General features: G+C 52.9%; 5 protein-coding genes across 5 annotated transcripts; 2 read left to right on the top strand and 3 right to left on the bottom strand.

Annotated features, from left to right (window-relative positions):
* Nucleotides 1-442: 442 nt before the first annotated feature.
* LOC142068077 (amine oxidase [copper-containing] 3-like) lies at nucleotides 443-6011 on the bottom strand. The gene is made up of 2 exons (XM_075117322.1): nucleotides 1261-6011; nucleotides 443-1128 (listed from the first exon to the last, which is right to left on the bottom strand). Exons 1-2 carry the CDS (start codon nucleotides 2092-2094, stop codon nucleotides 448-450), a joined length of 1515 nt encoding a protein of 504 aa, XP_074973423.1. The 5' UTR covers nucleotides 2095-6011; the 3' UTR covers nucleotides 443-447.
* A 676-nt stretch (nucleotides 6012-6687) lies between these two features.
* On the bottom strand, nucleotides 6688-13342 carry PSME3 (proteasome activator subunit 3). The gene is made up of 11 exons (XM_075117330.1): nucleotides 13157-13342; nucleotides 12490-12522; nucleotides 12098-12160; nucleotides 11494-11598; nucleotides 11138-11186; nucleotides 10396-10508; nucleotides 9799-9867; nucleotides 9488-9555; nucleotides 9280-9334; nucleotides 8957-9043; nucleotides 6688-8450 (listed from the first exon to the last, which is right to left on the bottom strand). The coding sequence occupies exons 1-11, from the start codon at nucleotides 13196-13198 to the stop codon at nucleotides 8370-8372; spliced, it is 765 nt and encodes a 254-aa protein (XP_074973431.1). The 5' UTR covers nucleotides 13199-13342; the 3' UTR covers nucleotides 6688-8369.
* Nucleotides 13343-13386: 44 nt separating this feature from the next.
* Nucleotides 13387-18069, top strand: BECN1 (beclin 1). The gene is made up of 11 exons (XM_075117324.1): nucleotides 13387-13655; nucleotides 13736-13803; nucleotides 13881-13939; nucleotides 14354-14444; nucleotides 14716-14852; nucleotides 15344-15538; nucleotides 15757-15903; nucleotides 16440-16589; nucleotides 16679-16739; nucleotides 17193-17335; nucleotides 17683-18069. Exons 1-11 carry the CDS (start codon nucleotides 13529-13531, stop codon nucleotides 17849-17851), a joined length of 1347 nt encoding a protein of 448 aa, XP_074973425.1. The 5' UTR covers nucleotides 13387-13528; the 3' UTR covers nucleotides 17852-18069.
* A 1052-nt stretch (nucleotides 18070-19121) lies between these two features.
* On the bottom strand, nucleotides 19122-22884 carry CNTD1 (cyclin N-terminal domain containing 1). Its single transcript, XM_075117328.1, has 7 exons — nucleotides 22287-22884; nucleotides 22098-22173; nucleotides 21688-21862; nucleotides 21014-21176; nucleotides 20372-20516; nucleotides 19890-19986; nucleotides 19122-19283 (listed from the first exon to the last, which is right to left on the bottom strand). Exons 1-7 carry the CDS (start codon nucleotides 22456-22458, stop codon nucleotides 19122-19124), a joined length of 990 nt encoding a protein of 329 aa, XP_074973429.1. The 5' UTR covers nucleotides 22459-22884.
* On the top strand, nucleotides 22807-23535 carry COA3 (cytochrome c oxidase assembly factor 3). Its single transcript, XM_075117334.1, has 2 exons — nucleotides 22807-23047; nucleotides 23132-23535. The coding sequence occupies exons 1-2, from the start codon at nucleotides 22846-22848 to the stop codon at nucleotides 23242-23244; spliced, it is 315 nt and encodes a 104-aa protein (XP_074973435.1). The 5' UTR covers nucleotides 22807-22845; the 3' UTR covers nucleotides 23245-23535.
* The last annotated feature ends 101 nt before the right edge of the window (nucleotides 23536-23636 follow it).

Genomic DNA, 23636 nt, shown 5'->3' with positions numbered 1-23636 from the left:
CAAGTGTTTCCTCAAAAGAGACACGGAGATAGAGCCGCACAGGCTCAGTCCCGCAGAGCACCAGTCCAGCTCCCCTGCTTTACGCCGGGCAGCCGAGATACAAAAAAGGCTTTCCCGAGTTACAGGCGGTGCCAGGTCCAGCACCAGGCGCAGCAAGAGGAGGCTCACACCTTCAGCCCCGCAGACAGGGCTGTGGCTCCCCGTCTGCCTGGCCATGCCTATGGCAACACTCACTGTGCCAGACATGAGGCCTCAAGGAAATGCAAACATTTTTCAGCTGTTACCTTTTATGCTTTCCCTGGGCTGAACACAGAGCTCCCAGACAATTCACAGACTTAAACTCCATGACCCTGACAGACTATTTTATACATAGAAAAATAATTTTGTAATGAAAGAAAAGGATAGGAGAGTGAAAAAGCAGAGACCTGATGTCACTTAGCAGGCATTCTACAGACTAGGAGGCAACACCCCCCAAGCACTGGGTTTACCAGTGAAATGGCAGACGTCAAAGGAAGACCCAGACCTACCTCCCACATCCAAGTCCACTTTATAGTTGATGGAATGGGTGTGTATCGTGCCCAGCGTGTGCTCCCAAACCCTGTTGCCGTATCTCAGACCATCCCCGTGGAGAAAGGATGAGCTCAAGTACCCCGTGGCCTGGACCTTGCCTTCGATGGCCCCGTTCTGGTAGAAGATGAAGTCCCACACGTAGTCGTAGTTGCCCACGGTCGCAATGGACCGAACGACCAGAGCAGAGTTGACCAGCCCCCCATAGTAGAGCGACTGCAAGTTGGAGTAGTGGCGCCTCAGAGGGGAGCCCAGGTTCTGCTCAAAAATGCAGAGGGCACTTTTACTAATTCTAGGGTCCTGGGAATGGGCAAGGTAGTGCACATCCAGGTACGTCGCTAAGTAGGGGCAGTCGACCCCTCGCACCAAGGGGGAGGTGTAGCGCCCAATGCCAAAGCTCCCATCCATGTACCTCGTTGACATCCCTCCAGGGCAGTTGGAGCCGTACACAGACAGCGCCTCTTGGACGCTGATCTCATAGGCAACCCTCTCCCCCTTGTGTCGGATGTCAAACAGGCGCAGGCCCGTGTTCACGCTCATCCCAAAGGCAAAGCTCCAGGCCTGGAAGAGGACATGGTTCTTCCTGACGCTGTAGCGCGGACCCTGGGGCTCGTACTGCAAGGGGAACAGCGCAGCCGGAGGTGCTCGGGGCTTCATGGACGAGAAGTCCCCATCCTGCGGCGCCTTCCTCACCTTCTCCACGCTGATGCGACCCTGCGCGTAGGCGCTCTCCAGCTGAACCATGTCCCGGTAGTACTGCCCGTTGTAGAACACCCTGCTCACTGCCCACCGTGAGATGTCCAGGCTGCTGTGGTTCACCAGCACCTCCAGCCCCACCGGGTGCACAAAGAACCCGCTCACGTTCTGAAACAAAGCGAACCAGGTGATCCGATCTCCAGACTGCAATCCACGGGGAGCGGCTGTCAAGGCTGCTAGACTGGCTCCATCATACTCCATTACTTGACGCATGAAAGATGGAGCTGTGGGGAACACTTGGCCTTTTAAAAACCCTGCAATCTGTTTGTATTCAACAGCTAGTGTTGGTCTGCGGTGGTACGGCACCTTGCCCCCGTACTTCTGCACCGTCACGTCCCGGTGATACACCGGCGTCGGCAGCGGACCCACCACGTACTCGGTGACGTTGGGGTCTGGCTGGCTCCCGAAGTACAGCACAGCCAGCGCCTCCCGGGGGGGGCGAGGCCCCCCACCATCCAGGAAACGCAGCACCTCTGCCTTGGCAGGGACCTGCACGTCGACGGAGGCGATGCAGCTGTCGGAGGGCTTTGCACGCGCGGCGTCCACCAGCTGCACCCCAAGGCTTCCCTGCAGGTACCGCACCACTTGCGCCATCTCTTCGGGTGTCAGATCGGCAAAGACCAGGCTCTGGCCGTCATCAGCGTCCTTGTGCTCCGGGGGCCGGTGCTGGCAGGTGCTGGGGGCCCTTCCTCTGGTCAGCAACACACAGACTAAAGCAAATATCGTGGCTAAAGCCAGAACGAGGAGGATGAGCACGGTTCTCATGTGCATGCTGCTGCTGGTCCTAAGGCATTCACAGCAGCTTCCAGAGCAGGGTTTCTAGTTGCTGCCTCTGTCAGTCTATGCTGCACTGGATGGATTAGCACAGAAAGTACAAAAGACTGGGAGAGGCTAGGGGAGGAGATCTGAAAATCGTGGTGACCAGAAAGGGCAGATCTCCTCTCTCAGCTGCAGCCTTCTCTTTCTCCTCCATGAGCAGTGCCCTGAAAGAACTAGCGGAGATGCAGGGTCAGTGACTCAGACAAGTTGCACATAATTCTGTTACTTTTTTCAGTCCAACCTAGCTTCCTGAGGCTGCCTGTAAAAACGAAGATCCTGTAGTCAGCCTGAGGTGGCTGGGACCACGGCGAGGCTCTGACAAGCTGGGAATTGTTGCCACACTGTAGAATTTCACCTCTTTGCAACTCACCGAATTTCCTTGTTTATCAGGCTGCTTCCTTGTAAACATTCTCCCTGGCAGCATGGTTCCAAGCTTGGAGTTACTTTTTATTCTATTTTTTTAAATCTTCCCCATGAAAGTCTTTGCTGAAAACACATCCATCTGTGAAGTAGCAGAAAAACTTTGGCAGGCATGGAGAGATGTAGTTCAAGATCAGATTCAGGCCCCAATGTACTGTGAACAACTAGCTCTTAGCTTGTACCTTTGAACATCTATGAACGAGTTAAACCCCCAGCGTTCCACTGAAGCAAGATCACACAGCTTTTGTCTCTGCCTCCAATTCAAAGATAAGCTGAGGCGCAGCTTCTGAGAAGCTCCCTCAAGGACAAAACCACCCCCAACTTGCAGCGTCCAAGCAGGCAGCTGATGGCAGCGCCCGCTATCGCTGTGCTGCCAGGCTACCGCTGCCCAGGCTGAGCGGCCACCTCCAGGACTTCTACCAAAGGTTGTGACAACTGCCCTCTGCCACCCCCACCAACAGTGTCTCTGGTGGTCTCACAGCACTGTTGAAAGGCCTTGGCAGAACGAGGCAGCCAGGCAACAGGGCTCGGTGCTCCATCCTGCCACACGGCAGATGCCTGGGGACACACCGCTTTAGCTACGCTCCCTGCCTATCCCCGAGCTGGTGCTGAGAAGTACAAGGCATCCAAGAGAACCAGGCCTGGAGATTCAACCCAGTATTTCCACTCCTGCTGCCAGCCTCACCTCACCTCACCCTGACCTTCTCTTCTTCCTCCTGTCAGAGTTTCCTGGTGGGAGACAGCCCCCCCCCAGCCTCAGCACTGCCTCCAGTTCTTCCTCTGCAGTGGATCTTGCCCTAGACTCAGCCCCTCCGCAGTCCTCCGGCCGTGCTTACCAGACACCACACTGGTAGGCAGAAGGCCACGTTGCCATAGGACACACTCCATTATCCTCACCACCACTGGCAGCCTCAGCCTTCTTTAGCCCAGGCTGCAGCTGCTCAGGTCAGGGACACGCACGTCCTCTCCGTGCCAGCACACGTCATCTCTGCCTCGCTGGCCATTGCGCCAGCAGCGCCACAGCAGTCAATTCACGCGGCCGCTGCGCCAGAAGAGGGGCTCGCTCTGTGGTACGGACACAAGCAATGGGGAGGGACACGACGGGTGAGAAGAGAGCCTTGGCGACACGGGATAGAACGCCTACAGGTTTCAGAGGCGCCCTGCTCTCGTCGACTTTCAACTGGCCTCCAGTGGCAGAATCAGATGCCTCTGGGTACCTCCAAATTAAGCACAGAAGCGCTGACTTCCAAGCCAGTCTTTCAATCCATGAAGTCAACAAGGCTTCACGGATTACTTGGGGTTAGGCTTGAAAGGAAAACTCCCTTCTGGTGTAAGCCTAGAGCATGGTATCCATTTCACTCAGAGTGCAGAGAGGAAGCACTGTTGCCCCAGTTAAGGTTTAGAGCCGGGCCAGGACATACCTCCTGCCTCTCAGGAATTCAGCAAGCGTTCTGCTGCAACACACACCTACACAGCTGAGCCGAGACTGCCGCACAAACCTCTGAGGCTGCACCCGCGATGCTCCCGCTGACATTTCCTTAAAGAAGTACAAAAAGAGCAGATCATTCAGTTTTGACTTCGCCTCTTGGTTTTGCATCCCAAGTCCCTAAAAGTCAAGGCACAGGCTGCAATTACAGATGGTCATTTTCTAAGCAGCAGAGCAGTTGTTTAAGAGAACTGGACAAACTCCACAGGCCTTATTGCCCCACAAATCACAACTCAACCCTGCCGCTTGCCTGGGAGACGTCTGAAAATAAAGTGTGGGAACACTCTTATTTCTGTGCGTGTTGGGTGTTTGGGAAAAAAGAGAAACCCTAACCTGTAATGACATCGCCATGACAAACCACCCCACAGCACACGCCCCAGGCCTGCAGGATACAGACAACACAAAGGAAGCTTTCTGTGCTGCCTCTGCCCTGCTACAGGGTAGGTGCCGTGGGTGTCATGTGTAACAACGCATTATTTAATACTGTCCATTTCTGCTGTACTTTCCAAGCTAAGGACTTTTTAAAGCCTATTACAAGCAGCGCAAGAATCAGCCTGCACTTTCTGGGAGCAACGTTTCAGAATAAACGGAACAGCCCTAAATCCATTTCCATCTTGCAGTAGGAATTTCAGGAAGCAAGGTAATTAACTGAGCCTGCAGAGCCAGGAAACCTGTGTCAATACCTTACTGAGGAAGAGCAACCAGGGATCTTTAAGGGCCACAATACCACTGAATTGCTTGTGTACCTTCTCCAAAAGAAGCCTGAAGCAGCTTAAAGCTAACCTAGAATTTTAAAAAATTACATGTCTCGCTAACAGCACCACAACTTGTTTATGAGCTGTTTGGTGCACATACCTCTTCCCACAACCCTGCTCCCCAGTCCGATTAGCCCATCACTCTGTCCCACACCTAATATGGAGAATTCACATCCTACCGATGTTTATTTTGGATACGCAGCTGCTTTTAGGTACTGCCTATCTTATATTTGCTAAATTGTCCAGGTCTCCCAGACAAAGCAAGGAAGAGAGGAGTTGGCTTTTTTTCGCTCACACAGAAAGGTAGGGATGGCAAAAAATAGTCTCTGACATTTATAGAAACCAAACCCAGAGACAGACAGGTTTTGGCTCAGGGAAACTCAGAGTCAGTGACTGCCAGACAGCTGGGTAAAGAATACAGTACAGAAAACCCCTTGCCAAGTCTCCTGACACAGGCGAGTCTCAAGCATACCCCAAGCCAGACCTCAGACTTTGGAAAACTCCCATTCTTTCTTCTCATAGGGTCAGCTTGTGGAAAACAGAAGGGTGGAAATTGCCTGTCCCTTACCCATGCCAGCTGTGTTTCTGGCAGCGTTTGCATCTGCACACAACTGATGTGCCTTTATTCCGCTCTCAAAGTTTTAACAGTCACTGCATATAAGCTGGGATGTCTCAAGAACCTGTGAGTTAGAGCCCTGACAGCACGCCGCCAGTTCTCCCGGAGAGCCAAGCAGAAACCAGTGCACTGAGATGGAGGGGTGAAGACTGTAGACTACAAACCCTCCCCTGCTCCTGCAGATGAACTACGCTCCCTGCCAACACAACTGCCCTGGATGCTCTGTCCTTCCACGGCACTGCTGGCACAGGCCTCCTGGGACTTCACTTTCTTCTGGCTGTGGTGAGGAGGAACCCCTTGTGCTCCACCACACCGCGTCCTGCCAGCAACAGCCCTTCCTTTGAGCTCTGGCTCCAGCCGCCTCAGCCCCCAGCGACCTGTTTCCAGCTCGACTCCCACCTTCCCCGGCTCAGCTCGGGCACCAGCAGGGCTTTTCCACGCCCCAGGAACCACCGCAGGCGGCAGGCAGCGTCTCTCCGCAAGCGGCTGCTCCTGCTCTCAGCAGCTGAAGACTCCCAGGCTGGAGGTGCCCGGCAGGACCCCCCGTCTGCGGCTGGCGCTGCCGGGGCTGGGCACGGGCCCCACCTAGCGGCACCCCGGCCGGGAGCCGAGCCCTGCCCGTCCCGGGGGGCGGCCTCAGAGGGGCCTGCGCCCCGACGGCCGGGGGACAGGACGCTTAGGGAACGGGAGCGCCACCGGAGGGGTCTCTGCACCCTCTCCGGGCTGTGGTGCAGCAGACGCGGGAGGAAGCGCAAGGAGAACAAGGACGATCCCCTGGGGAGAGCAGAGGACGCTTCAGCTCGGGGATTGCAAGGCGACCTGCAGTTCCTTTGGTACGACGTGCACGGGGCAGCAAGAGCAACGCAGCATGCACCGAACACACGCACCAGGCGCGGCATCCAGGCGCCTGCCCCAGGACAGTGCTGCAGGCACCCGCTGGGCAGAGATGCAGGGGCAGCCACGGAGCAGGCTGCAGACGGACAGAAACACCACGCACGTCTCTTGGATCTGTTTTAACTGAGATGGCCCAAGTCCTGCACGCTGGCTTGAGATGGGGCAGCTCGCGCTAAACCCAAGAGCGTGGGCCTAACATAAGGCATGCCAAAGGAATAGAAACAACCTACAAAGCGGTGCAGAGCAGTTTGCAACAGAGTCAAAAAGAGGAATGGGGAGCATGCAGGGAAGGAGCAACTGGATGTGAGAAAGGCAGGACCATAACAGACGTTAACACCACACAGCCTAAGAGCTCAGTATCACACACAAGGGGCTGCCTTAAAAGAATTCCAAGTACCTTATTTTAATTTCTTGACATGATAAAAGTTTACATACTTTCATCTGGCAAAGAGAGCCGAGCAACTTAAAAGGAATCAATACAAAGAAACACAAGGGGAAGTGCTGCTCCCAGACAGCAGCTAGAACGCAGTTGGTTTGTTACTGAATATTTATTAGCGGGAAGACTAAGAGTTGACTTACTACAAACAACAACAGAAGAGTCTATAGCAAGGGCCAGCAGCCCTCCACACTCTGGGCAAATCCCTGGGAAACCAGCAAGAGACAACATGGCTCTTAGATGTGGAAGCAGAAGAAACAAAAACAAAGTAAAAAAAGAAGGGGAGAAAGTTCATTCCATTTGTCACTGTTGTTACAATGAGGTTAACACAACTATTAAGGCTACTGCACAATAAGAATATACGGGTGTAACAGCAAGACCCGGGAAACAGCAAGGTTCCTGAAACAAATGATTTAAAGTTCCCTGAATAAGGGACTTCAGTAGAAATACTATAAATAAGAAATTTTTGGAGCCTGCAGCGTTATGGGCCCACTTGCCACACACAAAAACTGACGCAACACAACCAGTCATTTCCAAAGGGGTTTGTAATGGACCATGAAATGTTCCGGCGGCTTAGAGAAGTCACCAGGCACATGAGCGTGCCCTTTGCAAGGGAAAGACCGCAAGGTCTGCAGTGGTACCAGTTGGGTATCGGCCATCCTCACACCCAAGCACCAACTGTCGCAGCTGGCCTGCTCTGCCCAGGCGGCGGGGAGCACTGCCAGGAGACAGCAGGTCTCAGTCTGACCACGTGTGGAGACTATCAGGACTTTAGTATCGGACCTCTGGCCCCTCCCTTCTGTCAGCCTGGGCAAAAGCATCTCATGCTGAAGGGGCACTAGGACGTACGTGAAGTAACGTTGGTTTTAGCCAAGAAAGTGGCTCTAGTCAAATCGCAAACAGGAGCGGAAGCCACCAGAGCTCACGACCAGCCAGGAGAGCAGCCAGACCTAGCTTCAAGCACCACCTCGTGCCCTGCACTGATCTAGCCAGAGCTGACGAGGCACAGGCAGATGGGGCAGGGTCTGCTGAGTCAGAAGAGAGCCAGAAAAGGAGAGCAGACCACTCAGCAGCGCTGGAGCATGGCTGCTGCCACCAGCCCAGAAGGGGCACGTTCCCCCGTCTTTGCAATTGGTCAGTGCAGAGCACTGGCAGCAGAGGGGCCCAGCTACAGCCAGCAGCGAAGAGAGAGAGCTTCCCCACTGCTGCACCCCCACCTGGGCTTGCTCTCATGCTGAAGACTGCCCCATTCCCAGAGACCCCAGTGAAGCCTCCAGCCAAGAGATGGGACAGGACAAGGGCTTGGTCTCTAGTGTCATTCCTACTCAGGTAGGAAGAAAGGCATGAAGCAATGTTCCTGCCTGGCTGGTGCTCTCACTCTGCAGTAGCCTCTAGGGCACCCCAAAGCAGCACGGCCTTCCGTTACCAGTTATTAGAGGGAGGGAGAGCTCCTGAGACCTGAACAAAACCAATCACAAAACTAGGCAAGAATTTCTTTAGAGTTTAACTAAGAATGCGATACTATTTCCAGCCAGTTTCCCATCTCGATAGTCACGTAACAAACCAAGGCAATGACGGTCTTTAGTTGACTGAACAGTTCTCAAGTTCAAACGTTGACACTTAATAGAGGGTCTCAGCATTGCTGCTCCGAGGCCTCTTGATCTTCTCAATGTTTTTAAGGATCATGTCATGCAAAGTGACCTGCAAAAAGGGAGAACAGGACTCAGACAAGGAGGATGAAGTCATCCAGTGTTCAGCTTTCACAATGAGCCCTGGCTAAAACAGCAGCACGGCTCACCTCGGCACCAGCCTCAACCTCTGCGTGCAATCACACGCCTAGTTAAGGGCTTCTTTCAGCCAGACTTTACAGAAGCCAACTCATGTGACACCAAGAAGATTCCTTTATAGACCCCCAAAACGGCTTGTACTGCATGAAGAGTTTAAGATCACAGGCTCCCACAGAGGTGGAAGGAGTATTTTGTGCTAGACTCCTGTGAACGCTCGGTTGGAAACACCTGCATCTCTAGGAGGTGGTGGAGAGGCAACAGCCGGCTCCTCTCGTTAGAGCCAAAGCGGAGCAGGGAAGAGACAGGCTTCCTGCCAGGATTAGGTGTACTCATGGGGAAAGGGGAGAGCAGCCGCAGGGTAAAAAGGGCGCTCTCCACTGCTGTGCAGGGAGCCAGTGCAAGCCCCGATTTTTCACTTACATATTGATTCCTCAGCTCTGAAATGATCAGGCGCAGACTAATGTACTCCTTCTCATCGATCTCTGTCACTGTGCGGCGGTAGTCCTCCTACAGAGAGCAGATGCATGGCTGAGTGGCCTAACCTCAGCTGTGCCTCCCATACACCTAGTGAAGGTCCTACCTTTTACAAAGGAATCCTCCCTTCAGCTTCCTCTCCTCTAACGCAGATGTCCTGCACCCTCGTACAATCCCCCCTTTTCCCCCAGAACCCTCAGCTCAAAAAGGACAGTGATGACGAAGTGGCCCAGATTGTCCCAAAAAGCAGCAGCATGTAACATACTTACCACATGAGGGTACTTAGCTATTTTGGAAACCAACTTTGCTCTTGTGATATAATATCTGGTAGGAAAAGGGAGAGACTAAAGGTCAGATAAATAGCAGCAAGATTTTCTTCAGGCCCAAGCTGCCCCAGAAAAGCTCGGAGACCTTCCCAAGCACTTTACTTTTCCCAAAAGGATCCCCCAAAAAAGAGACCTGTTCTTGCATGCCTACCTAGAAATCTGGTCCAGGTAGGACGCTGCCTCGCTCTCCACAGTTCGAAGCTCAGCAACTGTTTCCTCCTACAGGGAAGACAAGGAAGCTGTTAGCTTCATGAGACTGCAGCTGGCCTTCAGGGCTCTGAAAGAAACATGTCTCAGCAGTGCCATGTCAAGCTCAGGTCTGGGTTTTAAAACCTAAACCAACCCCATGACTGCAGCTGCTGGATACCACCAAATGAAAGATTCGGAGGAACCCAAGGGATACCCGTGTCCCTGCAGCACAGCTCTCCCCTATGGTGGGGCATAGAGTCAGTGGTGCCTTACCTGAATAGAAACACCAAAGTTGTTTCCATCTTCTATCCTGGGGATGAGAAGCTGCACCCACATTTTCACCTGCAGTGGAAAGATCACAACACTCATCAATGCTGACATCTCCACAGAGACCTCTCAGAAGTTTTACCGAAAGCCCCCCAGGACCCTGCCTTTGCCACGTAGTTCATGACAAACTGCAGGTCCTTCATGCTCATGCAACACTTCTGAGATCATTTCCCACGTGGCTGGGACGCCACACAAGCCAGCACAAGCAGCTTCCCGTGGGAAGCTCTTCTGACTGTGCCACAGAAGCTCTCAGCGGATGTCTGTGACTTTGCAAAAGGAGGGTGAAGAAAAGCCTCAGGGAAGGAGCCTGCATAACAGACATCATCCACCTTCAGGAGGTGAACTACAGAGCTCCCCGAGGGCTCAGAAAAACATTATTTCCCTACACCTACCTCCCAGCCACTTTTAGACACTGTAATACAAATCCTGCCTTTCCCCATCTACAGAATAGAGAGGGGTCTCCTCCTTCCACTCAGAGCAGCTTTGCCTCTCCAGAAGCAAAAGCATCCTACTGTCTCCACTTGCTCAAGTGCTCATACCCACCGTATTACACTTCTCAATAAGCAGCCTGATTTCTGGTTTCACTTTCTCAATGATGTCCACCAGCTGCTGGTTGCTCTTTAACATCCCATTGGGCATCATGAACACTTTGGTACCTAGTCGCAGAGGAGAGAAACACCCTGCATCAGCAACGCGTACGAACGGCTGCACCAGGGGATCAGACCGAAGGTCCGCCTGAGCGCCTTATCCCCCGCAAAGGCTAGTGGTGGACACTGAGCCAGGCTATAGCTAACCTGTGGGTAAGGGGAAATTTGACATGGGATAACAGCAATTACCACAAAGGAAGGAAAAGAGAAAACACAGAGTGGAGACAAGAGCTGAAGAGCTCTAGGCTGCTGAGGCTGGGCACAAAGGATTTTCCTGATGCACATGTATGAGCTGTTCCTGCTTCAGCTTAATCCGAAGCCTGGTATCTTCCTCCAGACAAGGAGAGCTTTCAGCACAGAGCCACAAGGAGACCAGCTGCCTCTGTCAGCAGGCCAAGCTCAAGCAAGTACTACTTATGTCTATCAGAGAAATCCTAATTATACTTCTAGAGCTGCAACCTGACTCCTCCACAAAACAACATCGTAGGTCAGGCTCTGAGAGGTTGTGGGAACAGGCCTGTGTGAGTAGCAGCTGCTGTCAGGATAGGGTAGGTGGGGTCCCTGTGATTTTGTACCCCTAAGGCATGGTGCATTGGTTCAGGGGGCAGGCAGCAACCAAGAGACTTGGGGACTCTTACCCTGAAAGGTCTCTTCACGGTCTTCCAGCTTCCTCTTTTTCATATTTGGCTAAAATATACAAAATGTTTTACTCACAAACTAGTCGTAAGCCAAAACGGTGTTGCAAAGGAAAGAAGGAAAACCATAGAGCCTCTGCTATGCTCCTGGTTTCTAAGCATCCTTCTTTAAAAACAAAGGAAGACTGCAGGGCACAGCATTACCTCCAGCACACTTCCCAGGCTTGAGAGACCAACTCCTAAAGACTCTGGGAGAGCCAGAGCCTGTTATTAAATAAGAATATCCTACTCCAACACTGAGCAAGCCATGCAGTTTTAATTAACAGAAGCAGGGACCACAGCCAAGAGAGTAACCTTACCCCGTCCAGTCCATCATGGCTGTTCGTGAGAAGAATTGGGTCAGGCACTGGGAGGTTCATGTCTGAATGGATCTGAGTGAGATCATGAATATTCAGGATAGGCTCCTGGAAAATAAAGCAGATTTGTTATTTAATTATGATCTAACAAATTCTGCCACACCAAACACAATGAGAAGACAAAAGACTCAGACCTCCCTCTTACCCAACCATAAAATAAGGATGAATGAAAAAAAAGTCTAACAATAGGCCTGTGACGAGACCTCCCTCCACCCGAGAAGTGTGTGCCAGCTCCAGACTGCGATCAAAGCTATCAACTGTCTGCATTGCTGGAGCCCCTGTGAGACCAAAGTATCATGAAGAACAGCCCGAAGTTGCCAAATATATAAGAAAGATAAACGTGGTGATTGCACAAAGAACACTGCGAAAGGAAGCACCCCCTCTAGAGCTAACAGCACTCAAATGCACGCAAGCAACTGAGCCACTGCGTCGCGTCTTTGTAGCAAGGTGAAACACACAAGAAAATACACGGGATGAGACTTGCCAGGCCACTTCCAGCGCGTAGCTTGAAAATGAAAGAGGACACAGAGGACAACAAATACCTTACCTTAAGGAACCCATCGAGTTCTAACAGCTTCTTTGGGAAAAAGTTTGCCACCAGGTCTTCAGCCTGAGAGAAAAAGAACAGATGACGATGAGAAACAACGCTGCAAAGCTCCGCTAGCAGGCAAGAACACCAGGGAGATCAGCTGTCCAAAGGCAGGGAACAGGAGAGAATGCAAGTTCTGTCTCCTGCCGACTGTCGTGCTAACCAAGGTGAGAAGATGCCAGGGGAGCCACGAGGCTACGTAACCGCACTCCAGTTGGTGACTGAAGCTCCTGAGCGCTGCTAAGCTTCCAGGAGACACTCAAACCACAGTCAAGTCTGTCAGAAATATAGGGCTGAATGGCCTTCTTCCTGTCCTACCACATTCTGGGCGGTGGCAGAGGGACACTCACCTCGCTCGTGATCCGCTCCCTGAAGGAGTCAACCTGCAGAAGGGAAAAAGCAACAGCTCAGAACCACTCTCAGAGAGCCGGGCTCAGCGCAAGCCGAGCGCTGTGCCCTGCAGCCGAGGAGCTCTGCTACAGCCTGAGCCCCGGATCTCCCCGGGTACAGCTCTCGCCCTCGCGCCAAAGGCCTGAGAGCTGGAAGAGCCCGTAACCACCGAGCGGCAGCTGCCGGCCCGCCGGGCCTACACGGGCTGGGCTCGCAAGGAGAGCCCGGAGGCCACGAGGGAAGGCGCAGAGCAACGGCGGGGAACCGAACATCGAGCAGCGCCCGCCTGGGCTGGCTGCGGCGCGGGGCGGGGAGGAGGATCCCCCGCGCCGGGCACGGGCGGCCCGCGCTGGGCCAGCGGCCGCCCTCCGCCAAGGGAACCGCTCGGGGGCGGCCGCTGAGCAGCCCAGTGCCGGTGCCCGCCCTCTCGCGGCGCAGCAGCGGCGGCCGGGGCCGCGGGGGCGGCGCAGGGGGCAGAGCCGGGCGGGAGGGCCGCGCTCGGCTGCCGCGCGACCCAACGGCCGGGGCCAAACGGCCGGGCGGCGCCCCGGGGCGGCCCCGGTCCCGCCCCACCCCGCCCCGGGGCCCGGCGGGGCGGTGCGGGGCCGGGCCGCGCGGAGGGCGCACCTTAAGCTTCACCTCCGGGTCCACCTTGAGCAGCGAGGCCATGGCGGCGGCGGGCGGGTCCGGGTCTCGCTCTGCCGCGGGGCCGCGCTGCCGCCTGCCCCACCACCGGCGTCGCCGCCACCGGAACTGACCTCACGCGGCGCGCCCGCCAATGCCGCGCGCGCCCGCCGCCCGCGTGACCCACCCCCTCCGCCCCGCCGCGCGCACGCGCCGCCGGGTCCTGGCCGCTCACGGGGCCGTCCGGGGCGAGGCGAGGCGAGGGAAAATGGCCGCCGCGGCCCGCGCGCACACCCCTGCCAGGACCGTGCCCTGCCGCCTGCGTCACGTCCGTCGCGCGGCGATGGCGGGGCGGGCCCGCGGCTGAGCGGCGGCATGGAGGGCGGCCGGCCGCCCGCCTGCACCACGCAGGTCAGCTTCGTCTGCCAGCGCTGCAGCCAGCCGCTGAAGCTCGACACCTCCTTCAAGATCCTCGACCGCCTCACCATCCAGGAGCTCACCGGTACCGGCGGGCGGGGCAGGGCGGGGCGGGGGGCCGGGGCCGGGCCGGGCCGGGCCCCGGTGACGCCTCCTCTCCCGCAGCCCCGCTGCTGACCGCCGCCCCTGCCCGGCCCGGGGACGCGCACGAAGAGGAGAGCGCCCTGACGGAGGTACGGCGGGGTCGGGCGGGGCGCGGGCGGCGGCGGGGCGTCCCGACCCTCTCTGACCGCGGCCCCGTGCCCCGCAGGAAGCCTTCGCGGAGAACCGGCAGGATGGCGTGTCCAGGAGGTTCATCCCGCCAGCCAGGTACGGCCGCCGCCAGCCCTGCCCCGGCGCGGAGCGCGGCCGCGGGCGGCTCCCGGCGCCTCCCACCCGGGCAGGGCGTCCCGCCGCGGGGCCTCGCCCCCGCCGGTGGGGCTGAGCAGCCTGTTCCTTGTGACCCCCTCGAGCTTCCCCCGAGAGGCCCCCGGGCCCGCCGGCGGCGCAGCCGTTTGCATGTACACGAACGTGCGGTATTTAGCACGCTGCTTATTAGCTGCATGTTAACGCAAAACGCCGTCCCGATAGAGCTCTTCTGAAGCGCGGGCCCCCGCCCTTCTGCGAGTCCGTCTTGTCTGTTCTTCCTTTCTGACTCTCAAACCAGTCTCAGGTTTAAGTCTAGCACTAGCGCTGGCTCCCCTGGACCTGTGGCGCTCAACTCTTAATAACATTCTTTCCAAGAATGATGTCCACAGAAAGCGCCAACAGCTTCACACTGATCGGAGAGGCGTCAGACGGCGGCACGATGGAAAACCTCAGCCGGAGACTGAAGGCAAGTTTTACGTGAGCTGGTAAACTCGGATCCTTTTGAACAGAGCATCGGTTTTCCCAGACGCTCTGCAAGACTAAACTGCAGAGTTGCCCGTAGCACTGGCCTTCCAGTATTTCTGTTGGTGAGTCGTTCAGTAAAGCTGGCTTATTTTAAATCAAGTTTTGACCTGCAAAAAACACTTTGCCATTGAAGAAGCACAAGCCCGTCTGTTGAAAACCAGCCAGCCAGCTGCCTGTGGCTTCACCCGAACTAACAGTGAGCTCTCCCGCAGGTCACCGGTGACCTCTTTGACATCATGTCTGGGCAGACAGATGTGGATCACCCTCTGTGCGAGGAGTGCACGGACACTCTGCTAGACCAGCTGGACACACAGCTTAACATCACAGAGAACGAGTGCCAGAATTACAAGTGAGTGACACGGAGGTGACCCAAGAGCGAGTTGCTTTAGTTTGAAGCGTAGGGATAGAGTACGGCCTTGATCCGGCTTACCGTGATCAAGAGTAAGAGATATCCACAACTTCAGCGCTTCATTTTTGCCTGAATGAGATTTAAAATGTTGTTTTTGAGAGTGCTGTGGTACACAGCTTCTCCAGCTGAAGTCTGTGAGCCCATGAGAACGACTGACACCGCCTGCCCGCGGTGCCTGCGTGGCAGCATTCCCATGCAGTCAAGGGTGAGATGGTTACTGACAGGCGGTAACAAACCCTCGGTTACCGTCTCGCTCCCCTGTTCTCCTGTGTGCGTTCCTGACTCACAGTGCAGGATCAGCGCGGAGAGCTGGGGATTAATGAGGCGCACGTGAGATCGGAGTTTGCACCTATGCTCACATGCACAGGCTGTCGCGGAGCCGGGGTGCTTCCCAGGATCCCTCTTTTGGTAACCCTGTCGCTCCCCTTTAGGAGATGCCTGGAGATCCTGGAACAAATGAACGAGGATGACAAGGAGAAACTGCAAACAGAACTGAAAGAACTTGCGCTGGAGGAAGAGCAGCTGATTCAAGAGCTAGAAGATGTTGAGAAGAACCGCAAGATTGTGGCAGAAGACTTTGAGAGAGTCAGGGCAGAGGCAGAGCGGCTGGAGCAGGAAGAAGCTCAGTAAGTGCACTACAACTGCGGTGTACGGCAGAGATTTTTAGGTAACAGATAAATGAAATTATAACAAGGAGAAACCTGTAAATAATGCCCAAACGCAAGTGGCTTGTTCTTTGCAAAATTGAAGTTGGCTATACCAAAAGAACCTAGTATACTGTGAAAGCGATCAATTTTCTGTAAAAGCCTGCACTTAGCATTTCTTGTCTTGCTTATATTAAAAGGTATCAAAAAGAATACTGTGAATTCAAGAGGCAACAACTGGAGCTAGATGACGAGCTGAAAAGCGTGGACAACCAAATGCGTTACGCCCAGATGCAGTTGGATAAATTAAAGAAAACCAACGTGTTCAATGCAACCTTTCACATCTGGTAACGCAGACACTGAATATTGTGTCAGTTTGCTAAGAATCAGCAGCGAAGGGCCGCTTAAGTAGTGCTGCACTCTAGTCAAGTCATAGTTACCCCACAACAAAGCAACCCGTCACGGTTCCCAGCGGTGTCAGCTGAGGGAGGTTTGTGATGCTGTGCAGACGTCCAGGCGGCCGGTGAAACGGCTCTTTCACTAACCCTGTTAACGAGCCGGGACCTACTGCGCTCGCCCTCGGGCATGCTCTGATGTCCCGCTTTACAGAGCAGGTACCTCGGGCGGGTTGGGTGTTTCGTTGGGGTTTTTTCGTTCTGTTGCACACACACCCCGCTCTTTTTTTTTTTTTTTATGAGCTGCATCCTGAAAAGAGAACAAGTGGTTGGCGTTTACACACACTTTTTAACCAGAGCCCCAAACCCTCCTTTTGCTTGGTTGGCAGCCTGTGTTCTGCACCTGTTAGTGCGTGGCCCTTGTTTGCTTAGCATGCTAGAAGCCGTTCCTGCCCCAGTGCACTTATTTATCATTCCTCTTATCGCAGGCACAGTGGTCAGTTTGGCACAATAAATAACTTCAGACTCGGCCGTCTCCCCAGTGTTCCTGTAGAATGGAATGAGATCAATGCTGCCTGGGGGCAGACTGTGCTGTTGCTACATGCCCTTGCTAACAAAATGGGCCTGAAGTTTCAAAGGTACATGCAATATAATTCACATTTATTTCACTTATGACCCAAATAAAGGTAGTGAGGCTCATCTGCCTGTGAATCATATCTCCTTTCAGATACCGTCTTGTACCATATGGCAACCACTCATATTTAGAGTCCCTCACGGACAAATCAAAGGTAAGAGGTCCTGCACAAGTCGGAGGATGTTGGCCCCGAATGCGGCAGAGCGCTACTCACACTGGGGACATAGAAGACAAACGCAGCTCTTTATTAATTTATGGTACAGGAGAGCTGGCTGCCCGACTTCTCCAGTGTAATAACGCCTCACTCCATATCCTCTATCCAGCCATTCGTACTGCCATCCAGTAGCATTAAAAATGACAGGACTCTTGAACTATAGACCGCAGCTGCCCAGAGCAAGATAGCGTGATTTGGGGTAGTTGTGGGTGATTAGGAACCCAAGCCTGCATGAGGCAGGCACTCAGCACAAAACAAATCACACTTACTAAATGCCACAAACCATTTCTAAGCATCCTATGATAAATTTAAGCCTTGCACAAGACTAAAGAGCTGCAGTGATAATGTCTAAAATGTAGTGCTTGGGATGCCTGAAACGAATCTCTCTTCCAGGAGCTCCCCTTGTACTGTTCTGGAGGCCTGAGGTTCTTCTGGGACAATAAGTTTGATCATGCAATGGTGGCTTTCCTGGACTGCGTGCAGCAGTTTAAAGAGGAAGTGGAAAAAGGTGAAACTCGGTTTTGTTTGCCTTATAGGTGAGTGCTGCTACATAACACGTCCCATTAACACCCCACGTGCTGTCCCGCGCAGCACTAACCTCTGGCACCGTCTGCAGCACTGCCTGCCGTTTCAGTCCTGCCTCTCCGGAATCATCCGGTGTTCTTTACAATGTGCAGGATTGCCACGCCTGCTCTTAAGTTTAATTGAAACTTGAAGCTACTTCCTCAGCTGAAGAGCTCAGGATTGCTAGATTTCCTTTAAAAACAAAGTGTTCTTCCATAGAATAATAGGAATGCCAGATTTGAATTTTAGTACCTGATGTCATACTGAGATTAAATGCTCACAATAGTAATGCACTAATAAAACTTTGTGTGTGATACAGGATGGACGTGGAGAAAGGGAAGATTGAAGATACAGGTGGCAGTGGTGGCTCTTACTCCATTAAAACACAATTTAACTCTGAGGAGCAATGGACAAAAGCACTGAAATTCATGTTAACTAACCTGAAGTGGGGTCTTGCCTGGGTCTCATCCCAATTCTATAACAAGTAACCGTGTAAAGAACTCATCCTGGCAGCTGCGGGGTGTCTGCATTTCGTTGGAGAAAGTCAGATTAAGATGTCTCTTAATAGTAACCAGTACAAAATGTTTACAATACCAAAAATCCACAAGACACTTTATTTAAAACCGTTATTACAAGTAGTACATAGAAAAGCAATATGTAAAGTTATATCATTGCGCTGAACAGAATAAAAAAATCAGCTATTAAATAGATGCTGAACTGGTACTTTTGGGGTTTATAGATATGCATATAAATTACTGTCAAACTTCAAAACATGGGTGAGTTTGATACTGCTCTGTTACGGCTTAAGGCACAGGTTAGAAAAGCAAAACGTTACCAGCACAGGGAATAACGCGGAAGAACTCACGGAAGCTCTGCTTGGTCGTTAAAGAGTAACCACTTTGGAATAAAATATTTTCCAAGTCATACCAGCACTCTGTACCACTGAACAAGGTTTGATACTGTTTAAAATACTGTAGGCTAGGATGATACTATGTGTAATACTCCTGCAGCCTGTTCTTGCACCGAGGTGCACTGGGCAAATACTAAAAACACTATTCTGCACACAGAGTGCTTCCATCCAGCGTAAGCCAGGCACAGCGTAAACAGCCCCTGGCACGACACGGACATGCTAAATGGGCACCTGCTGTGGCAACAATTGCATAGCTTTCAGAACTGGTGGCATTCCGTCCTTTTCCCAGCACTGGTCAGCTGGCTGGCTTTCTTAGGGTAAGGGCAAACGCGCGCTGAGCACCGGCAAAGAGGGAATAGTGACAAGCGTGGCTGCAGCAGGCTGCCTGAGACAAAAATTAGCTTTTTAGAAAGCAGCAGGTGGGGACAGCAAGCACAGCCCTGTTTGCAATGACTGGGTGTGCAAGCCAGCGATACAGATTACCAAGCAGGATACCATGCACAGCAATGCCTTTCAAAACACAACTCTTAGAGTTTTCTCTTTATTCAAAGGAAACCTATATTCATAACTTGGAAGATGTAGCTCTTACAATAAAGCTTTTGGTGCTGAAAGAGGTATTTCTAAATGCTACTTTGCTCCCATGTGCTTCCCCTCACAGCACTAGTCCGTTGCCTGAAAGGATGAGCTTTTCTAATAAACACACAACAAAGTGCTGCAGAACACCTGGTGTTCAAAACCAAAAAGTAAAACGAAGTTTTGCTGGGTGCCCTGCGCAGTATCACAGAAGACGGCCTTATCAGCAGCGTAACGTTTTGCTGCCGATACGTGACCGGCCGAGGACAACAGGGCTATTTAAAAGGCCTAATTCTGCTCTCTGGATCTTTTGTTCCAGAGTTCCTGCAGTGCTGCTTCGGAGTGGTACTGCCAATGATGTGTTTGAGTACTGCATAAGAAAATTCAAAGATACTTTGTGACGTAATGCCAGTGATACAGTTTAAATGCTCCACAACCTTAAAAGGAAAAAAAAGAGTGCCTAAGACATTAGTTTACAGACATGCTTCTTAACCCTCCAAATCTAACAACAGTAGTGCTCCATGGGCGCACTCCAACACAAGGTGAAGCCTCTCAGTGTGGTTTCATTTGGTTGGGGTTTTTTGTTTGCTTGCTTGGTTTTTTTGGGGGGGTTGGGTTTTTTTTTGGGAGGGGGGAGCTGTTGCCTTTTTTTTTCTTATTTAATTGCTTCTACTAAAGAATTAAAACAAAAAAAGCCACTGTCTGTTACAGTGTTCAGTAAGCTTGGGCAGAAGGTTGTCCCATGGGATTGCTTCTCCACCTGTCAGCAAACCAATGTCTGTGTGGGTTTGTTGTGGCTGTAAAGAAGTGGCAGCATGAGGACACACTCACACCAGTGCGAGCACAAGCCTTCCCACGGAATTGCCCGTGTACCCTCATAAGACTTGCAAAAGTACACGTGCTTCCTGCTAAAAAACCTGAAAGCTGTCACCTCTCTCATGCTTCTTCCAGAAGGATCTACCCATCTTTCTGCTGTGCTTAAAACCTAAACCACCTTCACATTTTTTTTCACGGAGAGCTAGTGTGTTTAAAAGCGACTGTACCTGCTTCCATTGCCCAGGGTTTAGCATGAACACGCTTGTGCTGATGATTCCAACAGCCAAGAGCATGAAATCTTCCTTTACTGTCAAAAATTTTGCTCTGCAGAAGTAAAAGCATCTTCTGGTGTAAAATCAATCTTTACAGTTCAAAAGCACCTACTCCTGTGATCGCTATACAGCCTACACACGTGATCTTGTTCAGCCCACATAAAGCCTGCCACTATTAACTTTAATTGACAGCGCTACGGTTGGATTTTTATGATTAAGTTAAACACTTTCCTAGCTTGGCCTTCAATGTGGTGAAGCACGTTGCTTTGAGCTGGCATATTAAGATCAATAATCAATGCTGAAAGCCCCCCAAATTAAATTTTTTTAAAGCATGCCCAAAAAATGGCATAATGGGAATTACACTACTATTTCTTAGGCTTTTGGGGGGTTTTAATTTCAAATAGTTATTTTAAGCAATAGTCACATAAGCGACTTACACCTGCAGTTTGCTCGGTGTTGAATTTTCGATAGCAATCTTTAACAGAGTGTTGTAGATGGTATCTCTTGTGAGATAGGAGAAGTCTAAGAGTTGCATGCACATCTGATGTAATGGTTTATCAGGAAGCAGGCAGCCGTTATGTCCTAGCACAGAGATCATACATAATCAGCCACACATTTTGAGTCATTAAACTGAATTGGAAAGAAGTGTTAGTTACTGTAAGCAAGGGTGAAGATTTCTGGTGACAACAGCCCTTTGTTTCTGAATGCCCCAGGCCGCCTCATGCAATAGGCTTTCTCAATCTCAGTAAAATTTCACAGTTTCTGAAATTCTGGTTGTCAGACCTGGGCAAAGAAAATGGTAAGTCACTGTAGAAAATGTGGCCTTACACTAGGTTTTGGTTGGTCTTAAACTCGTAATCTTTTACTGAATGAGTCATGACTGGCTGTCCAACAACATTCATCAGCTTCTACTTAGGACAAAATTCTCACCCAAAAAGTAAAGCCCTGGACAATCTGAAACGTTTCACGTGCCGTCACAGTACACAAAAATCTGTAATGTGAGACATTTTGGTTCAGAGCAGTAATAGCTCTACTATGCTTTAAAAAAAAAATCCATTTTCTCCTATTAATACTCTTACCTAAAACCTCTAGAAGCAATTCCACGTAAGCCAAAGGAGTCGACATGTTGATCTGGAAGTGCAGAGCTTTTAAGACGGCAAGCTCCGACTCGAGCAATTCCTGTTTAGTGTATGAGTACTTTAATGATTGCAGAAATTTTAAAGCCATGTCACTGTTAACTATCTGAAGAGGAAAAAAAGAGCAATGATTTTCTAGGGAATAAGGCACTTGCTAAGAACAAAGTCTTTCTGCCACTGAATTTAAGCATGAGCCGCTGCAGCAGCGATGCCGCCTGCTAACCCAGCTAACTCATCTTTTAAGCTGGCATGAGGAATCCAGCCCGGACCTGCTTTCCCGTGGGTTTCCTCTACTGCACAAACCTTCCCCAGACGGGTGTGAGCCCTCTGCAGCCACACAATTTTCAACAACCACCGGCCGAGTTTTCCCACTGCCTGTACTTCCTTCCCCAGTAGTGGGGGAAACAGCAGGAACTTTTCCTGACAAGTTGTTACTCGATGAGTGACAATTAATCTGCCCTAAACAGAAGGGATTTAGGTCTCCATTTCAATATCCTTTGCATTTCATTATCACTGTGATCTTTCAGAGAGAAAATCTACTTTTTAACACAGATGAATAGATGAGTTTACTACACTGCTAAAAAAAAACGCTATAAGGAAAAGGTTTGCGGGCTTACATTATAGTGTAAGGAAAGTTTGCTTGCAAGCTGGACGCATGACACAAGTCGCAGGACAAATGTATCATATATCTGGTCTTTCAGAGAGCTCCAGCTGCTGCCTTGTCCTTGGTCACAACTTTTAACATTCTCTCTGGGGGACTTACAGGTTTCTTCTACTTGCTTGATCATAAACCTACAAAAACCACAATTGCTCAGAAAATAGTTCTCTTCTGCTAAGAAAGAGGAAGAAAAGCAATTCTGCACGTACTCAGAATATACAGATAGCTGTTAATCTGAATTAAGTGAGTAAAGAGACAAAGCTCTAGACACATAAAAAAAAGGTTATGCATCGTTTGGATGAGTGGTATAGAGTGTGCACAGCATCACCACGTGAGAGGAATGCACTGAGCGATCAGGATATTTATTACCTTTCAAGTAACTCTACCGCTTGGTACCTCGCTGATGGGTCCAAGTGCCATTTCTCAGACAAAAGGAATATAAATTCTGAAAAAAAAAAAAAAAAAAAAAAAGGCCCAACAGTCATTCACTGACGCCAGCTGAAGCCGATCACAGAGCTGTCACCTGCCCCGCAGTCAGCTGTGGGCGAGGAGTCTCACCCACTATCTGTGTCCCTTTGAAGCACCCGGCCTGCTCCGGCAGCTCGCTCAAGTACTGCTCGTTTTCCGTGGCCAAGTGGATCAGCGTGTCCTCGATAATCTCGGGAGCAACCTCGCCGAACACGGGGCCGGGGTCGCGGCACCCAGACACTGCCCGCACCGGGGACCCCATTTATCAGCTCGGGTCACAGACCGCGAGGACAATTATTTCAACGGTGCTTCGTCGCCGCCGGCGGAGGGAAGAGACGGCGGGAAGAGGCCCCGAGAGCCCCCGCCGCGGCCGGGCCGGGCCTCGGTGCCAGCCTGAGGGCCCTCGGTGCCGGCCGGACCCGGCCCCACCCCAGCGCCTTCCTGGTCACGGGACCCCGCCCCGCCAATCAGAGCGCGCCGCCTCCGCCGCCAGCCACGCGCCGCCGGGCCCCAGCCAACCACTCGACGTCCCGCTCCCGCTGCCCCTGCGCGCGGCCGGCCTGCGCCGCGCGCGCCCTCTCGATTGGCCGGCCTCCCCGCCGGATGTGAGGTCGCCGCGCCGCGCCGTGCGGAAGCGGCGGCGGGGAAGATGGCGGCGCCAGGGGAGCCGGGCGGGGAGGCGGCGTTCGCGCGGCGCATCGACCCGGCGCGGGAGCCGGGGCTCAGCCCCGATCAGCGCCGCCTCATGGCGCAGGTGGAGCGCGCCCAGCGCCACCGCGCTCTGCAGCGGCGGCTCCGCGGCCGCAACGCGCTGCTGGCGCTCGGCGTCGGCGCGGTGGCGTTTGGCATCTGTATCCTCAGGGGCAAGGGCGGGTCGGGCCGGGGGCGGGCGCCGGGCCGGGCCGCGCCCCCTGTTCTCCTTAACACCCCCCCAGACGGCTACACCTTCTACTCGGTGTCGCAGGAGCGGTTCCTGGACGAGCTGGAGCAGGAGGCAGAGGCGGCGCGGGCGCGGGCACAGGCGCGGGCCGAGAGCGCAGCGAGCTGAGCGCGGCGGGCCCGGCCCCGGTGCACCCAGTCAGCGAGCTGCCGCTCCCGCGGGGCAGGACGGGCCTCGGGCACCGGGCGACCACCTGGCCCGTCGCGGGGCTCTGGGCCTGCACGGCGCTCGGTGTGCTCCAGGGTAGTGCACCGGGGGGGCTCCCCTGCAGGCAGGGCGTCCTCCCCTGCGGGCAGCCACCTTTCTCCTAGAGAGTGGCCAGGGACTTGCTCCTGGGAAGGGCAGGGGTGCCCAGGTGCCCATCACTTTCCACAATAAATACCCTGTCTGGAGACTGTATCAGCGCCTGTGGTTAAAGCAGCTGGTGGCCAGAGTCCAGCTCAGGATCTTGCCACCCACTCAGGTGTCTGCTGAGATGGGCAGATTTTACTTTGCTCTTC

This window comes from Phalacrocorax aristotelis, chromosome 23, assembly GCF_949628215.1.
Source record: "Phalacrocorax aristotelis chromosome 23, bGulAri2.1, whole genome shotgun sequence".
Classification (NCBI taxonomy): domain Eukaryota; kingdom Metazoa; phylum Chordata; class Aves; order Suliformes; family Phalacrocoracidae; genus Phalacrocorax; species Phalacrocorax aristotelis.
Note: the sequence above shows the minus strand (reverse complement) of the source record. Positions and strands in the feature narration are given on the sequence as shown.

Excerpts from the sequence above, each read along its gene's own strand:
- BECN1 (XM_075117324.1), top strand. The coding sequence starts at position 13,529 with ATGGAGGGCGGCCGGCCGCCCGCCTGCACCACGCAGGTCAGCTTCGTC. Across the intron at positions 14,853-15,343 it reads AACGAGTGCCAGAATTACAA|GAGATGCCTGGAGATCCTGG; the intron begins GTGAGTGACACG and ends GCTCCCCTTTAG. Across the intron at positions 15,904-16,439 it reads AATGCAACCTTTCACATCTG|GCACAGTGGTCAGTTTGGCA; the intron begins GTAACGCAGACA and ends CTCTTATCGCAG.
- LOC142068077 (XM_075117322.1), bottom strand. The coding sequence starts at position 2,094 with ATGCACATGAGAACCGTGCTCATCCTCCTCGTTCTGGCTTTAGCCACG. Across the intron at positions 1,129-1,260 it reads GTCGCATCAGCGTGGAGAAG|GCCTGGAGCTTTGCCTTTGG; the intron begins GTGAGGAAGGCG and ends GTCCTCTTCCAG.
- CNTD1 (XM_075117328.1), bottom strand. The coding sequence starts at position 22,458 with ATGGGGTCCCCGGTGCGGGCAGTGTCTGGGTGCCGCGACCCCGGCCCC. Across the intron at positions 22,174-22,286 it reads CAAAGGGACACAGATAGTGG|AATTTATATTCCTTTTGTCT; the intron begins GTGAGACTCCTC and ends TTTTTTTTTCAG. Across the intron at positions 21,863-22,097 it reads GCGGTAGAGTTACTTGAAAG|GTTTATGATCAAGCAAGTAG; the intron begins GTAATAAATATC and ends TGGTTTTTGTAG.
- PSME3 (XM_075117330.1), bottom strand. The coding sequence starts at position 13,198 with ATGGCCTCGCTGCTCAAGGTGGACCCGGAGGTGAAGCTTAAG. Across the intron at positions 11,599-12,097 it reads AACTCGATGGGTTCCTTAAG|GAGCCTATCCTGAATATTCA; the intron begins GTAAGGTATTTG and ends TTTATTTTCCAG. Across the intron at positions 11,187-11,493 it reads GCCATGATGGACTGGACGGG|CCAAATATGAAAAAGAGGAA; the intron begins GTAAGGTTACTC and ends TGTATATTTTAG.
- COA3 (XM_075117334.1), top strand. The coding sequence starts at position 22,846 with ATGGCGGCGCCAGGGGAGCCGGGCGGGGAGGCGGCGTTCGCGCGGCGC. Across the intron at positions 23,048-23,131 it reads CGCGGTGGCGTTTGGCATCT|ACGGCTACACCTTCTACTCG; the intron begins GTATCCTCAGGG and ends ACACCCCCCCAG.